Source organism: Accipiter gentilis, chromosome 9, assembly GCF_929443795.1.
Source record: "Accipiter gentilis chromosome 9, bAccGen1.1, whole genome shotgun sequence".
Classification (NCBI taxonomy): domain Eukaryota; kingdom Metazoa; phylum Chordata; class Aves; order Accipitriformes; family Accipitridae; genus Astur; species Astur gentilis.
The window spans coordinates 28,792,525-28,808,160 of NC_064888.1; the positions used below are offsets into that span (position 1 = coordinate 28,792,525).

The 15,636-nt window shown below is 57.5% G+C and overlaps 1 protein-coding gene across 1 annotated transcript; it reads right to left on the reverse strand.

The window, feature by feature from the left end:
• Positions 1 to 338: 338 nt before the first annotated feature.
• LOC126042594 (solute carrier family 2, facilitated glucose transporter member 5-like) lies at positions 339 to 9,977 on the reverse strand. Its single transcript, XM_049809925.1, is given in 13 exon segments — positions 339 to 2,222; positions 2,436 to 2,563; positions 4,099 to 4,174; positions 4,781 to 4,882; positions 6,056 to 6,166; positions 6,295 to 6,482; positions 6,836 to 6,968; positions 7,049 to 7,194; positions 7,456 to 7,580; positions 7,660 to 7,820; positions 8,300 to 8,398; positions 9,484 to 9,764; positions 9,767 to 9,977. Coding segments are annotated over 13 exon segments (1,962 nt in total). The 5' UTR covers positions 9,939 to 9,977; the 3' UTR covers positions 339 to 1,982.
• Between the last annotated feature and the right edge of the window lie 5,659 nt (positions 9,978 to 15,636).

Here is a 15,636-nt window from a genome sequence, read left to right on the forward strand (position 1 = left end):
GTACCCTTAGAAGGGTCCCCAGGAGCAAATGCGCCCAAAAGACACCATAGGATTTCGCCGGTGACCTCCAGTCCTTGGAAAGAGGGGACTTCTGGCTCTGGTGATGTCTGAGGTCCTGGCAGAAACAGGTCCTGACCCCATGTTTCCCAGCTCTGCTCCATCTCGCCAGCCAGCACAGAGCAGTCCTTGGCCATAAGGCAACACCCCGGCTCCTTGGCCTCACCAGGACCCCAGGATGGGGGGGTTGCTCCCAGGGGGGCTATTGCCTTCCACATGAAGGGCGGGGGGCATCTTCCAAGCTGCCCTGCATGCTGGGTGGAGATAAATAAATACCAGAATAAATAAATACAAGTGGCAAAGAGGCCTGAAATGATGCTGTCGTTTGCTGGGAATGAGAGACACAAGTGTAATTTAGGTTTTGATATTATGAAAGTCTCGCTGCTCTAAAACAGCAGGGCACTCAGTGCCTCATTAATAAAGGATAAACTTGGAGTCTATTTACAATGCACTTTTTGGGGTTATTTACACTCCATTATACATATGTAATGCTGCACATATTTACCGCTCTGTTCTGCTGCCGAGAGCAGCCGAGTCGGGAGGGAGATGGAGTGGGAAGCGGCTGATGCTGTGGAGCTGTGACCCCTGCTTTGACTGATGTCCTTTAAAAGGCTCAAGATGCAGGACAGCCCCAAGCCAGCTGCTGAGGATGGAGGGGCTGGGACCAGGCACTGGGGACCCAGTATGGCCCAGTCCTTGTCTCCAAGGGCCCAGCACCCACCCACCCCCGGAAGCACCCCAAGGCTTTGCCAAGTGATGCAGAAAGGAAGAGCTCCTCACCAACTGACCATGAGCACCAAACATGCAAGCTGTGGGCCTGTCACAGAGCAGGCAATGGGAAAAAAGAGGGCTACATTATTTGCAATAAAATAAATCATGCTTGCATTGACACTAGAGGGTTTTGGTTATGCAGCCCTCCCCACTGCCTGGCTTTTACCTCTTACCAGAGCAAAATACTGTAGTTGCCCTGCAAACCATAGCACCCCGAGCATCTGCTGGCCAGGGAGACCCCAACCCCATGGTGTTTGCGGGAGCTGCTATGAGGGTCCCGGGTCATGCAAGCGCCACGCCTGTGGCAGTCCCAGGAAACAGGGAAGCCCCCAACACAGCCCCCGGGATTCAGGGCAGAGACGTGGGAGAGGTCATGCTTGGAGAGCACCTCGGGGTCACAGCGATTCATGGGGTGCTGCAAAGGGTTGTGGGTGCAGCCAGCACCCTTTTGTCCTCAGCAGAGTTTGGGAGGGTGCAAGGGTCCCACGGGAGCACACTCTGCAGGGCGGGCACATGAGGCCAGGCAGCGAGGGGCTTCCAGCAGGCTGTGGAGACATGGTGGCTGGATAGTCTCCCTCAGCTCTGAGCTGCCCCATGTCCCTTCTGCAACAGCCTCTGGGTTTGTATGACCAATCCGGGGTGAGACGCAAGAGCCCAGGAGCCACCTTGACCACCCTTCCTAGGAAACATGGGGCAACTTTGATCTTTTCAGTCAGGCACAGTGGGGAGGAGGACAAGCCCCCCATCACATGTTGCTCCTCCCTGGGGGAGCATGCACCAGTGCCAGCACACTCCAGCTTGCTGCCATCCCAGGCTGTGCTTGCCAAATGATGGCTCTGGAGGCAATGCTCTTTATTAATAAACACTTCGCGTGGGCAGCTCTTGGCAAGTCCACATACCCAGGAGCAATGTGAACCCGCTTCCTCCAGGAGGTCCCCTCATCTCTGGGAGGGCATCTCCTGCAGCATGGGGGCAATGCGCAGTGGTCAGTGCAACCCTGGTGCATCATCAGGGCTCGTCCTGGGCACAGGCTGCGGCATGGTGAGATGTCCTGGGACACCCAGAGCTGATCCAGTCCAAGCAAATTGACCCCATTTCCCTCCCCAGGCCTGAGCCTCCTCCACCACCCCTGTCCCCCCCCAAGCCCACCCAGATCACGGCAGGCTGGAGCCCAAACCCTCCAGGGAGCTGCTCTCCAAGGCCCCGTAGCCATTGAGCTTCGTCATCCCTATGAGGTGTGCCGGGATGGAGAGGAAGGAGCGGCGGGTGGCAAAGATGTGGCTGATCTCCATGAAGGTTTTGTTCTTGGTCTCAGGGATGACAAGGTAGATGTACAGGGCCACCAGCAGGCAGATGCCGCAGAAAACCAGGTAGCAAAAGGCACCGGCTGACATCTGGGGACAATGAGAGAGCAGGGACGGAGAAGAAAGCCAAGCACCCCCAAGCTGGGCATGGCATGAGGCTGCGTCCCCTCTTGTCACCCCTCCCTGGACTGTCTCCAGCCAGCACTGGGTTGAGCCAGGAGTATGGGCTTGACACCCCATCCTGGGGGAGCAGCAGGGCCATGTCCATCCCCTCCTCCTCCCACAGCCCCTCCAAACTGGTACCTGCAAGAAGGGGAAGATGAAGCCGACGGTGAAGTTGCAGAGCCAGTTGAGGGACCCCCCCACGATGTAGGCAGCCGGGCGGTGTGACTGCGTGAAGAGCTCAGCTGTCATCAAGAAGGGGACGCCGGCTGCGGAAGGAGGGGACAGAGCGAGGGTACGGAGGACAGGCTGCCTTAGGCATCCCTGGGGTCAACAGGTCCTGCCCATCTCAGTCCTGTGGCCAAGGGGCTGGAGCCCAGCAAGACCCACGAGTCAAAGTTTTGGGGCTGAGGGGACTGGAGGAGATGGGGAGCACAGGGACATGTGGACCAGTGTCCTGCCCTTGGGATCTGTCTTGGTGGGTGGGTGATGTATCCCTTGACATACCACAGTTGCACCTTGTCGGGTGCTGAGGCCAATTTCACAAATTACTTGATTGGAAAGTTTCAGACCAAGTCAAAATCAAGGTAGAACATTCATCTGGATCCTAATTTTGCAATAATTTGCCTAAATGCTGATACATTAAATCTCATTATAGATCACAGGTGTAGAGAAATGTGTTCCTGGTGCTCTCCATAATGTCCTTTCCAGCCTCCCTTAATCAAAATGGTTTAGAATTTTTCCTTCTATCGATTAGGTTCCATTGATGCTGTGGCTGATTTAGGCAGGAAAGAAGAAACCAGATTTCCAAGCATCAGTATTTCCCGCAGGGCACAGAAATGCCATTTTCCAACTGGCTTTTCCCACGTATGGTGAAAAAAACCAGAATGACTGGAAATGATTGCCCAAGCCAACTTGGCCACTAAAAACTGGACGCAGGTTGTGGCTACTTGTCCTGGAAGGACTCAGCCTCTCCTGCCACATGTCAGTGACCTGGCAGCCCTGAGTCCCAGGACTGTCCCTTTGCTGCAGGGCAGGATCCAAGGTCCAGCGCACATCCCAGGGCACATGGGGATCTGCCAGGCGACTGTATTTGATGTGGTGACATTACCAGGGTCCCACTGCCTGGGAGAGGGCTGACTGGGACCTCTTTATAAAAGATGCTCCAAGGGAAAAACAAAACCAAAAAAAGTGCTGAGAAGTGAGGGCAGAGTGGAGCCCCTTATGGACTCTTACTTACAGCTTGCCCAGAACAGAGATATATATTTTTTTTGTTTTAAAACTCCTATTCATCATTGTTTGTGAACAATGAGCCATTAAAATCCTAATTAAAGATGTAATTACAGTGAATAAAGTCTGGGCTGAGGATGAATTATAGATCTGTTAACAGCTCTGCTAATACATCAACTGGATAAACCAGTCCAGGTTTCACTCCCTGCTGTTCCAGCCCGCTGTCATGCCCGTGCTCGGTTAGGGGCAGGACGGTACTCGCCAGCCGCACTGTGATGGGAGCAGGTGACACCTCCAGAGAGGTCTGGGAAAGGCTGCCAGGGCTTCCTCCCCGCTTGGCCCAGGAGCAGGGACGAGGAGGAAGAAGTTGAGCATGCCCTGGGGATGTACGGGGCTGGAAGATCTTGTGGTGGTCTCTCGCTTGTGGGGTGCAGCATGATAAACCAGGGCCTGATGTCTGGGAAGGGGCTAAGGCGCTGGTCCTGCCACCTACCTGCAAAGCCCGCTGCTCCCTGCTCCCCCGGAGCCCCCATTCCTGCCCCACCGCCCCCTGCTCCCCCTGCCCCAGACCCACCTGGTCCCATGCAGAAGCCAGCGATGATGCCGACCACACAGGCGACGCTGACGTAGTGCATCCAGGGCAGGGTGGTCTGTGAGGGAACATGGGGCTGGGGGATGCTGCTGGGGTGGCGGCCCTGAGCTTCGCACCCAGCGTTCCCAGGACGGGGCTTCATGCTTGCCCCTCAGCTCAGTAGTGGCCCTTGGGGATGGTGGCCATGCAGGACACATGGGGGAGATGCAGACAAGCAATGGGTGGTTTGGGGCAAAGCTGGTAAGGATCAGCCTTGGCAAAGCTCGACAACTCGTGATGCTGACACATCCTCAGGGCTGCGGGAGCGTCTCCCGGGAGCAGGCAGCAGAGGAAGGACCCTGCAGACCTCTCCACGTCCCCTGGCATTTCACAGCCACCTCCCTGGGGACAGCTATTTCTGCAGAATATCTACCAGAAGCAGCAGGATTTTTCTTATGTGGATTTGGGTTTTCCTTTTTGTTGTTCTTTCCTCTGAATTTTCCTTCCCTATAACTTTGAAGGGAAAACATTGCTTGGAAGAGCCGGCTCGCCCCTCATTTCCATGCAGGCTCCCTCCCCTGGGGTAATATCCATCCCTTCATCAACCCAACCCTCATTAATGCACCCAGGGGTCCAGCCCCGGCCATGTCAGTGGTCCAGGGTGGTGGTGGTAGCCAGACCTTACCTGCAGCAGCAGGGAGATGGTGATACCAGCCGAGCAGATGCCCATGGCGCAGAAGCCGGTGATGATGAGGGGCCGCCTGCCCAGCTTCTCGATGGTGAAGCACTGCCGAGGGAGAGCAGAGACCACCGGGGTGAGGAGGGAGCTCCAAACCAGGATGGGGGCACCCTCTGAACCCCAGATCCAGATGGAAGTAGGACGATGCTCCCAGTGGCACCTGGGGGTTGGGGGCAGCCTCAGCTCAGAGCTCCAGGGCTGGGACCAGGGCATGGGAAGAGTGAGGACTCCAGGGTCCCAGGGTGAGTGTGCACTGGGTGGCAGCGGGGTCCCGCAGAGCCCCATTAGGGTGCAGGGTTGGGGCTGGCTGGGGTGGCCCCGGCTGCATTCGGACCAGCACCGAGTGGAGGTGCTGGGTTGGCGTGGCGGTGGATGGAGCAGGCAGGGTATTGACAGCAGAACAAATGCCTGTAATTTTATAACCAATCTCAGCATGTCCATCGGGGGCCATTTGCGGGGCTGCTCCTGAGCAATCTGGCTGCATGCCGGGTGGCTGCCGGGGGGCTGAGGCAGCCCCATGGCCAGGGCAGGGGAGAAGGGGAGAAGGGGACACCCTTTGGAGGGGCAGGGGGCTGACCGGGGGGCCCCACTCTGCCATTGGTTGAGCTATGGGGAGAGGGGAGCAGCCCCCCACTCAGCCTCTGTTTTCTGGGAGCAACCACCCCCCATCCATCTCTCTAATTGTCAGGGAGTGGATTTAGTACTGGGTGACTCAGGCTGGCCCCAGGTGACACTCGCAGATGGGACGAGGGCCATAAATCTGCCTGGCCCAGTGCTAACTCTCCAGCTAAATGAGGCCTGGTTGGGGGGGCCGGGGCTGCTAGCCCGGGGCCAGGCCAGTGCTTGGCTAGGGGGGGCAGATGGAGACATGTGGCTCTGCTAACAGAATGACAATGAAATCAGGAGCCAGAAGGAACTGCTTAGCCCCCTCCATCATCACCAACCTGCCCCTTGCCTGGTGTCTCCCCCCAACCTCCCTGCTACCCACTTACCCCCAAATTCTCCTACCCCTCCTAGATGTGACCTGACAAACCGAGCTCCTCTCATCCCATCTCCCAACCCCACTTCCCTGCCAAACCCTCTGTCCCCCAGAAAAGGGGCTGCTCTGTGGCACAGACAGCATTTGGGGTCCATCCAGCCCCCCCTGTTTGATGGTGCTGGGAGCTAGCAACAAGGTTCTGGCGCTGAGGGGCTGCATCCATCTGTTTGTCCATCACTCACCCCGATCAGCCCAGCAACAACTTCAATGGTGCCGGTGCCCACGGTGGTGTAGGGGATCTGGGATATAGGGATCCCAGCATTCTCGAAGATGGTGTTCGTGTAAAACCAGATCTGCCGAGGAGGGTATTTAGCGTGAGCCGGGGGGACGGAGCCATGGGGCACTCGATGAAATGAGTTGCCAGGTCTCAGCTCAGCTTCTGCAGAGCCAGGTCCCAGGGAGAGGACCCTGCAGGGCTTACAGCATCGATGCCCGAGAGCTGCATGCCAGCATTCACCACCACCACCGAGAGAGTTTGCCAGCGGACAGAGCGGTCCCGCAGTAGCTGCCAGACAGAGACCATTTCCACAGAGGAGAGCGACCGCTGCTCCTCCTTCATCTCCTCGATCACATCCTGCACGTCAGGTGTCCCCAGGAACCGGCGCAGCGCTGTCGGAAGAGTGAGGGTCACGGGCACACGTCTCTCCATCACGGGATGGATGTTCATATGTATGGCATAGAGCAGGGGCTCGGCTCTGCCCTGGCCTCCCTGCTCTAGACCTACCTGACCCATGGGGCTGAGCATCCATAGGAACCGAGGAGATGCCTCACACCATGGTGATGGGCACCATGGAAATGCTATGGTGCAGCTGGGTGGGACAGAAGGGCTGAACCATAAGGACTACAGTGGGCTGTCAGGTCTGGGTGTGGAAGGATGCTATGAGGATGCACCTTGGTCTCAGGAGACCTTGGACTAGTGCCCAGACCTCCCGGAGCCAGTCTCCCCCAGGACACCCCCTCACCCTTGGTGGCCCCGCAGATGTCGTTCCTCTCTATCAGCAGGTACCGCGGGCTCTCAGGGAAGCAGTGCAGCAGCAGGAGCTGGAGGGAGGCGGGAATGACCACCACGGACAGGAAAAGGGGCCAGAACCTGTCCTGAGAAGAGTCAAAATGGGATGTGTTACAGGGAGGGCAGAGCAGGGTCCAACGTGCATGGGCTGGGGTATTGTGCTCACCTCGCCCAGCAGCTCTGGGAGGCCCAGGACCTGCGCAAAGAAAACCCCCAGGCAGATGAAGATAGTGGGCATGAGGCCCAGGAAACCCCGCAGGTTCTTGGGGGCGATTTCTCCCAGGTAGAGGGGCACCACGCTGAGACAGATACCTGGGGGTGACAGGAGGGACTGGGATGGGAGGGGAGGCAGGGAGAAGGGTGCCCAGCCAGACCCTTGGTGCATCTCCTCCCATGCCCAGCACCATCCACAATGGGGAGCCCATGGCCCTGTCTGCCCCATGGAGACCCCCACCACAGAGCCTGTGGCTGCGGGGAGTATGAAGTCTTCTCCATCCCCCTGGAAATGGGCTGCAGGGGACCAAGCTGTGAGGCAGGGGCAGTGCACAGCCCCGCAGCCCAGGGACCACCTACCTGAGTGGAGCCCCGTGATGGAGCGGCCAATGATCACCATCTCAGGGGACCCCAGCTCCCGACTGAAGCCCATGAAGCCACTGGCCAGGAGGACGAGGAGAGCACTGCGGCTCAGCACACCATTCCTAGCAGGGCACAAGCAGCAGGGCAGCCCCTCCATCCCCCTCCCATCCCTTGGCCACCCTGTCCCATGCCACCCCTTACCTGCCGTACTGCTCCACCAGCACCCCCACCAGCAAGGAGCCCACGAGCCCGCCCAGGGCAAAGATGGAGACGGTCAGGGAGTAGAGGAGGGTCAGGGGGCCGGAGGCCAGCCCGTGCCCATACCGCTGGGACCACGTGGCGTTGTAGAAAGCCTTTATGTGCTGCAGGGCCAAGAGAGACACGCGGGTACCAAATGTGCTGGGAGGAAGGGGAAAACAAGGGAAGACAGGCACCATAGGGAAAATGCCATGGGTTTAACAGCATTGCAGGACATGCAGGGCAGGATGTGACTGGGGATGCCTAGGATGTGCTGGTCTGGTTGCTCAGCCAGCCTTAGCACCAGAGGGGTTTAAGGACAACTTAGAGATGCCACAGGCAGAGCTGGAGCTGGAGCAAGGAGGTTGTAGGCAGCTTTCCCCAGGCCCTGCCTTCCAGGGGGTACCAGTCTGGGGGAGTACATGAACACAGGCTCCCATGTCCCTCCCACGCCATCCCTTTCCCTGGACTGCTCTCCACAGGTGACTGCCCAAGGGAAATGGCAGCATTTTGATGTGAAGCTGCTGAGTAGCGGTCCCTCCACCCTCCCAGGGAGGGATGCGGAGCCCTTCCCCTGCTCCCAGAGATGCTGCCCATCCCTTACCACCGCTGGCGAGTTCATCACAGCCAGGTTGTAGCCATAGAGCATGGAGGAGCCAAAGGACACCAGGAAGGTGACTGACAGCAAGGGGAATGTGAGATGCTGGGAGAGAGGAGGAGGGATCAGCACAGCCCTGGGCCAGCAGAGCTGGGGGCCAAGGTCACATGTGGCATGAGTTGTGTTGGGTCACTGCCCCTTTTCTAGTACGGATGTCCCTGGCCCAGAGCAAAGCCCAGAGCAAAGACCTCGATGTGACGGAGCCCTGTGCTGAGCACCGCTTCGTGCCACCGCCCAGCACTCAGCCCAGTCGATCCGGCTTCCCCGTGGCTGGTCTCGTGGCTGTGGCGTGAGGCTTTACCCTGGCAGTGGCCCAGCTCAGGCTGCTTGTCCCAGCTGCCTGACCCAGGCACCCCTGCCCCGGGGCTGGGAGGGGGCAGTGGGCAGAAAGGGGCAGGCCGAGGAGGGAGAGACACCCACCCCCTCCTCCCCTAGATGGGGGCACCCAAATGGCACCGCTGCGAGCTGCCCTGCCCTGTCCGGGAGGCCCAGCGCCACTGAAAGGTGCAGTTCCCCGTGGCAGGTCCCAGCCCTCCCAAAAATGCCACATGAACCCAGCTCCCAAACCCTCACCCCCCACCAGCACCTCTCTCACCTGCTCCGGCTGTAGGGGGGACCTCGCTGTGGGGAGCCGACGGCTGCAGAGGGACACCCTGCAGCCCCGACCCAGCCCGAGAGGGTTGAGACCAGCCCCCCCCCGGGGGGGATCGGGGTGCCCAGCAGGACCCAAGAGGCATTCAGGGTACCCCCCACCCTCAGGGGCACCCGTGGGTGCTGCACCCGGCTGTCTCCCCTGGAGCAATAAGCGTCCCACGGCCCCACAGTGACAGGGCTGCCGTGGGGGGTGCGGGGTGAGCCTGCGTCCCCCGGGAGCAGCCCCGCGTCCCAGCACCCAGAGCCGGGCCCTCCCCGCAGCCGGCCCAGCACGGTAGCCGGATCCGTAGCACCCGGCGGCTCCCGGCTCACGCACAGCAAATCCCCGCTAATCCCACCAGGAATCCCGAGCCGGGAAAAGGCGGGGGGGTGTCAGGCCAGGGGCTGTGGAGGACGGGACACCGTGGGGCAGACGGGGAGCAGGGATGAGCGCGCACACACACACACCCCCCGCCCCCAGCCCTCAGGGAGCTCACCCCAGTGATGTCCCCGCCGGGCTGCGGGGTCCCTTTCCCGACCGTCGGGGCGAGGCTGCAGCCAGAGCGGGGGGAGAGAGGAGGAGGAGAAGGAGGGTGGGGGGAGGAAGGCAGCCCCGGTCCGGCAGCCTGGCTCGTCTCTCCCATTTTTAGATGGAAGAAGGAGGGGGAGAGGGAAGGGAAGGCAGGGCAGGGCAGGCAGCCTGGGTGCCCCCGGGGCTCATTGGAGGCGCCTGAGCGGCCGGAGGAGGAGTCGGGGGGCCTCCCCCCTCCCGCCGGGGCAGGGGCAGAGGCAGGCCGGCACCTCCGGGCCGCCCAGCCCGCTGAGGGGCCATGGCCAGGCCGGAGGGCAGCGCGACCACCGACGTGATGCTCTGCCACCGTCGAGAGCCCCCACAGGTCCCCTCTAAACGGGGGTGGGCCCGGGGACCATAAGCAGGGCAGCGTCCCCGCATCACCCCCCGAGGCTGGGGGCGAAGGCGCAGCCCCACATCACCCAACACCCCCAGCACCCCCCTCCCACCCTGTCAGGCATGTGGGGCACATGTGCCCCATCCTCTGCCACTCGGGTAGGAGGGCTGGTAACCCACATGGCCACGGCTCAGGGCAGCTGCCTTCCCCGGACACGGAGGGGCACAGCCCCAGAGAGGAGAGACTCGGCTCATGGCAGCTCAGAGGAATCCAATTTTGCTTCGGCCAGAAGCTGCCTCCCCTGCTGCTAATGAAGTGCCTTTAATTAGCAGCCTAATAGCAAGCTCTTAATTTGCCGAACAGCCAGTTGAAAGGATGGGGACCCCACTAAGCCACGGCTGGCAACAGCTCCAACACCTTAAAAGGGACAGGCCCCGACAGGCTGGCCCCACTTCGGGAGGGGTCCCGTGGGGACGGGGCAGGGGAGCAGGGCTGCAAGTACCCCATGGGCACGGGCACCTCTGGGCCCACCGTACCCAACCCCAGCCTGGCTGCCTCAGCTGAGGGGGAGCCTCGGTGCCTCATCCTCCCACGCAGGATGCTCCAGCTCCTGTCTCCTACCTCCACACGGGCCTCCGGCTCTCCCCGAAAGCACTGTGCCCTCTCCCCAGCCATGAGGCCCTTCCCAGCCTGCCAGCGTTCAGCTTTTCCCAGAGCAGGCACCTGCTCAAGAGCTCCTGCGTCTTGCTCAGACTCGGTTTCTCCCTGTCTCGATCAGGGCATTGCCTTTACCTTCGTGCAGGTGTGCTGGGTGGCTGCAGAGACCTCGGTGATAGGGCCGCAGTGGGGGGAGACCTGCAGGGAGCCACGGTCCTTTGGGGAATGATCCCGTTTCATTCCCAGAGCAGCAGGAAGAAGATCCATTTACCGGGTGAGATGACCCAGCAGGAGGAGGACATCCAGCCTGAGGGTACCAGCCATGCCCGAAGCACTTGCAATGCTGCAGGGCAGCCCTAAACACCCCCGGGACTCACCCCAAGATAGGGCAAAGCAGCAAACGTGGAACAGGATGATAAGCCAGGCTGTGCTGTGTCCTACAGCCATACTCCCACTCTGGTCATCCAGGTACATGGCTCATCTCTTGGACCAGCACCTGGAGGGTTAAATGTGCCCAGTCCAGTGGTCTCTGCCACAGGAAGAGGAGGAAACAGCAGCAGCCATCTATCCCCCATCCTGAGCCATCCCAGCAAGCACTCACCTAAAAACCCTCCTGGAGCTTCCCAGCCTTTCTGCACTGAAGCTCTTGCCCATCCCCAAGCCCAATGCTCGGCCCACAGCCCTCCTCCCACCACACAGCCTGATGCTGTGGACCAAGCAGGGACATCTTCAGGACACTGTGCCGAGCCAGGGGGGTGGCCACTGCCCTGATTTAGGGGACAAATCCGGGTTACTGCTACCAGTTCCCAGCAGCAGCTGGGATGCCGGGAGCAGAGGTTTAGCAGCAGATGTACAGGGGAGAAACACGTGCTGCAGGAGGAAGGGGTAAGAGGAGGAGGAAGAAAGCCTGGGGTGCCAATTAAGGGTCACCAGGGAGCTGGGTTAATTGGAGACACTCCTGTGACCTGACCCAGTGACGGTGGCACACGGTAAGATGGAGACGAGTGCTGGCGAGAAACACCCGCTGCTCTGTGCTGCAAGGGAGCTCATCTCTGCAATTTACAGGCGTCCCCATTCCTCCCCTGCCTCAGTGCAAGGACTCCCTGGCTAAAACATCCCCCTTGGCTGGGAAAGTGGCTGTGAGCCCACAAAGCATCCTCATCCCCTCCCACTGTCACTCCCAGGAACTGCTGTCCCACTCTTGCCTCGCTGCTGCCCATCCCCAGACACAGCGCTGGGGCTTGTCCCCATCTCCATGCCATGGGATGCTCACTCCTCTTGAGGCACTGCACACACAGTACCTGGGGCATGCAAAGAAACTCTGAGAGAGGCAGAGCAGCAAGAAGAGCCGGTCCCAGCATGCATCCTGCACAGAGCGATGGCATTTGCCAAGGCCAGGAGGACAGAGATGCTGTTGGGAGCCCCATGCTCTCCCAAGGGCTTCCCCTGAGCTGACGGTGTGGTGCTGTGCAGGGTGCCAGCAGAGCTGAGCTGCCCATGGCGGCGGCAGAGGCAGGATCCATCCTGCCCCAAGGAGCTTTTGTGGAGGGGAAGGACAGAGACAGCCCCACTGCAATAGCAGAGCACCTGGTGCCTCGTGCCTCCCTGCCTAGCTCCCCAGGGCCAGGCACTGGCAACCACAAGCCAGCCATGCAGGACCCCACACCAAAGACATAAAATACTTGCCAAAAACTGGTATGAAGATTTCAGCAGGACTGGGGAATACGGCAGCAGGGAAGACCCACCAGGATAGTCTGTCCCCTTTTCCAAGATGAGGTGGAAATCCCTCGGAGAGGACATGGTCTTGGTGTTTGCCCAGCACCACCTAGTCCAAACTAGAACAAAGTCCACAAGGAAGCAATAAATGGCTCAGATAAATGTAGGCAAAAAGATGCATTGCTTAGCAGCCACTGACCCCTTTCCCTGCGCTGGAGGAGAGGAAACTCGGCCGCACAGGTGCAGCAGGCAGAGCCGCTCACAGACATCTCTGCAGCTTGAAAGGTCAGAGCAGTTTGCCAGCGCTGCCCTTTCAGAGTTGACACTGCAGAAATAGACAGTCTGGGTGCTTCCTTGTCTTGCTGCCCCCTCGGAGGAGAAGCCTTCATTGATCTGCCTTCGTAAATGCTAGCAGGGTGCTTTGGGCATGGGACAGGGAGTTTTGGACACATCAGCTGCGTGATGTTAAGCAGGGGCTTGAGTTTCTGCAAACCACAGTGGCCACCAGAAGAAACTCAGCAGTGTCCCTACTGAAAGCACTGCTCAGGCTGCTGTCTGCCTTGTTGCACTGGAAAGCCCATCTGACTCCATTCTCCAGCTTCAGGAAGGCTATTTACCTGTTCAGGTAAGGCCTTTCCAAGCCCAGGTTTTCCTGGTCATATTCCTTATCCAGCTTCAGTGGTCCCTGGCACATCAGCCCCACCGCTCAGCAACCTCTCTGCTGGTTTGGAAATTTCTAGCTGCTCTTACCAGCCAGGTACATGTCAGCAAAGCACTTAGGAGATGCAGCTCAGGATGGGAAGATAACACTGGTGGGAAACAAAGAGTATCTCCTGGCCATAAAACGAATGTGTGTTCAAGCTCTCCTAGGGCAAAGCAAAGCAGCTGGTACTCACAGACATGCACTGCTGGGAGCTTCCTGGAAGAGCATCACATCCCTGTCCATCAGATGTCCTCAGCTGTTCTCACCAAGGAAGGATCGGCCAGCAAAGGGGATAGGCTGAGACCTCAGATTTCTGCAGCCCGTTAGTGGGTTACGTTAGATTTTCATGGAATAGTTGGCAGAAGCAGGATCTAACTTTCCTCTGCTACTCTTCTCCAGCAGCGCAGGTGCTTTCCTCCTGGGACAGTATCCTGGGCAGTGTGTGCATTGGCTGTGAAGCAACTTGAGCACTTGGAAAAGAGAAATCTTCTGCAAGCACAGCTATACAGACAGAGCACCAGGCTCTCAAGCCCAGGAGTGGCATCTTATTTCCACCAAACGTTGAATCATTTCCACACCCTCCTGGGCTCTGACAGGTCTGCCATTGCATGGGGGGAGCTCCACCGCACACGGTCTTTGAACAAATGGGGCCAGGATGCTGCTGGAACCAGGCACAGCCCATACCCCACGGGCTGCCAGGAGAGCGGGACAGCTCACCCGCAGAAATCAATGGCAGCACTAGAGCGTGTCTATCTGCTCAGCGCTTTTGTTTCCCCAGCCATGCTGCCTCCTCGGCTGAGAGCTTGCCATCCTAACCCTCTTCAAACCAACACAGCACCACCCAACTGCTGAATTCATCGTAAACATTTTTTGTAAGAATTACATTAATTCTAGCCTAGCAGGTCTAAACTGGCCAATTTCCCCTTTCCAAAAAGTAGCTTACTATACTCTTGAAAGTATGTATATAATATAATAAAAAAAAAAAAAAAAAAGAGATTTCATTTTAAAGCTGTAGGTTGATCAAATGCTGTTAATTTGAAGCTATGGTAAACATTACTTTCCTCCTTCATTTGAAGTGGAAATAAGGCACACATTTTTAAACAGAAAGGGTAATTAACCACTGAATCTATTTAAGATAAGCTGTCTGGTGTTCATTCTTTTCCAGTGGAAATTTACAATTGAGATTACTTTTCTTTCGCAAAGACTCTCTTTAGTACTTGAGTTTTAGGACGTGATGCCAGAATTCCTGGGAGAAGTTTTCCAGCCTGTGCCCTGCAGCACAGCACTGCCCCAGTCCTAGAAATCTGGAATAAATACTCTGAGCCTTGTCTTTAGACATCAAGAAAAAGAAGGGGAAGGACTAGCTAAGGAACAGCTAGAAACAACCCACAAGGAGAACCTCCTTCTTGTAGGACTGGGTACGATGTGTGTTGTTTTGAGTACACACAGGGACCTGGGACTGTGAGTATAAAAGATAAGGGGTCTCATTTGTGTGTGCTGGCAGTCACATGTTACTTAAGTCAAGCTGCATCCTGCATTACAGACCAATCCAAAACGATGGATGAAGCCTGTCACTGCAATTCCTCTTCCAAATCTATTATCGGATGGGAGGAAAGAGCAGGGAGGGAACAAAAAAGGTTAAAGTTGTGTAAATATATATATACACACACATAAAAAACCAAAACCTTTGCCAAACAAAGCACACGGCTGCTGGGAACCCTGTCGCAAGGAGAGACGGGGATTGGAAGTGACGGGAATCCTGCTCCCAGCGCTTCAGAAAAGCAGGAGCCTTTGCAATCTCCAGTCCCCCGCTGGCTCCCAAGAATGGAGCCAGCAGGGAGAGAGACGGCAGGAGCGCGGGGTTTGTTTGTTTTCTGACCACCCCAGGAGTCAGGATCTTAAAACTGCAGTGGCCTTTGTTTTAAAAGGGGCTGTTAAGTAAAACGGAAAGATCCAAGGCTGCTATCCGAGGAGCATTTTTAAGAGAAAGGTATTCTGAGGGCAAGGGTGCTTGCGTAAAAATTCGGGCGAGCTGTAAGCATGACAGCATCCCCAGCAATGGAGCTGCATGGCGGTGCTGAGATATGTCAATTACTCACTCATTATTGAACAGCAGGATTCTGATTAGCTTATAAAACAAATTTGTGCTTCTCCTACCAGGATCTTGCAACAGTACCCAGAAAACCACAAAGTCTTTATAGCTTCTCCCCCACACTTTTTTAATGGGCAGGATGGCTCCAGCTCTTCTGTGTCAGTCACATCCATTCTCTGGCTTACAGGGCTGACTCATTTGCCCCAGCCAGAGGCCATCAGCTATGAATGGAGAGTTTGTTAATTAAAAAGTATGCTGTGGTTTTAGGAATAAGTGTTTTTTCTGACTGCCAGCACAGTCTTTTATGCTGCATTCATCAGTGAGTGGCAGCTCTGGGGTGGGACTGGCTACCGCAGACTCTGTGTGTTCTGTGAAGCTGCACCTACCCAGGCCTTGGGGCAAAGCGGTCCACCTTATGGCCGCAGCACTTCCAGGTGTTCATGCTGCAAACATCGTATACAGCGCACGTGTAGCAGAAGTATGAGTCACATACATGGGGCTCAAGGAAGATACAGGCTTGATATTTTGAATGTCCTTCACCCCAAAAGGAAAACAGGAGAGATTCACAGCTTAA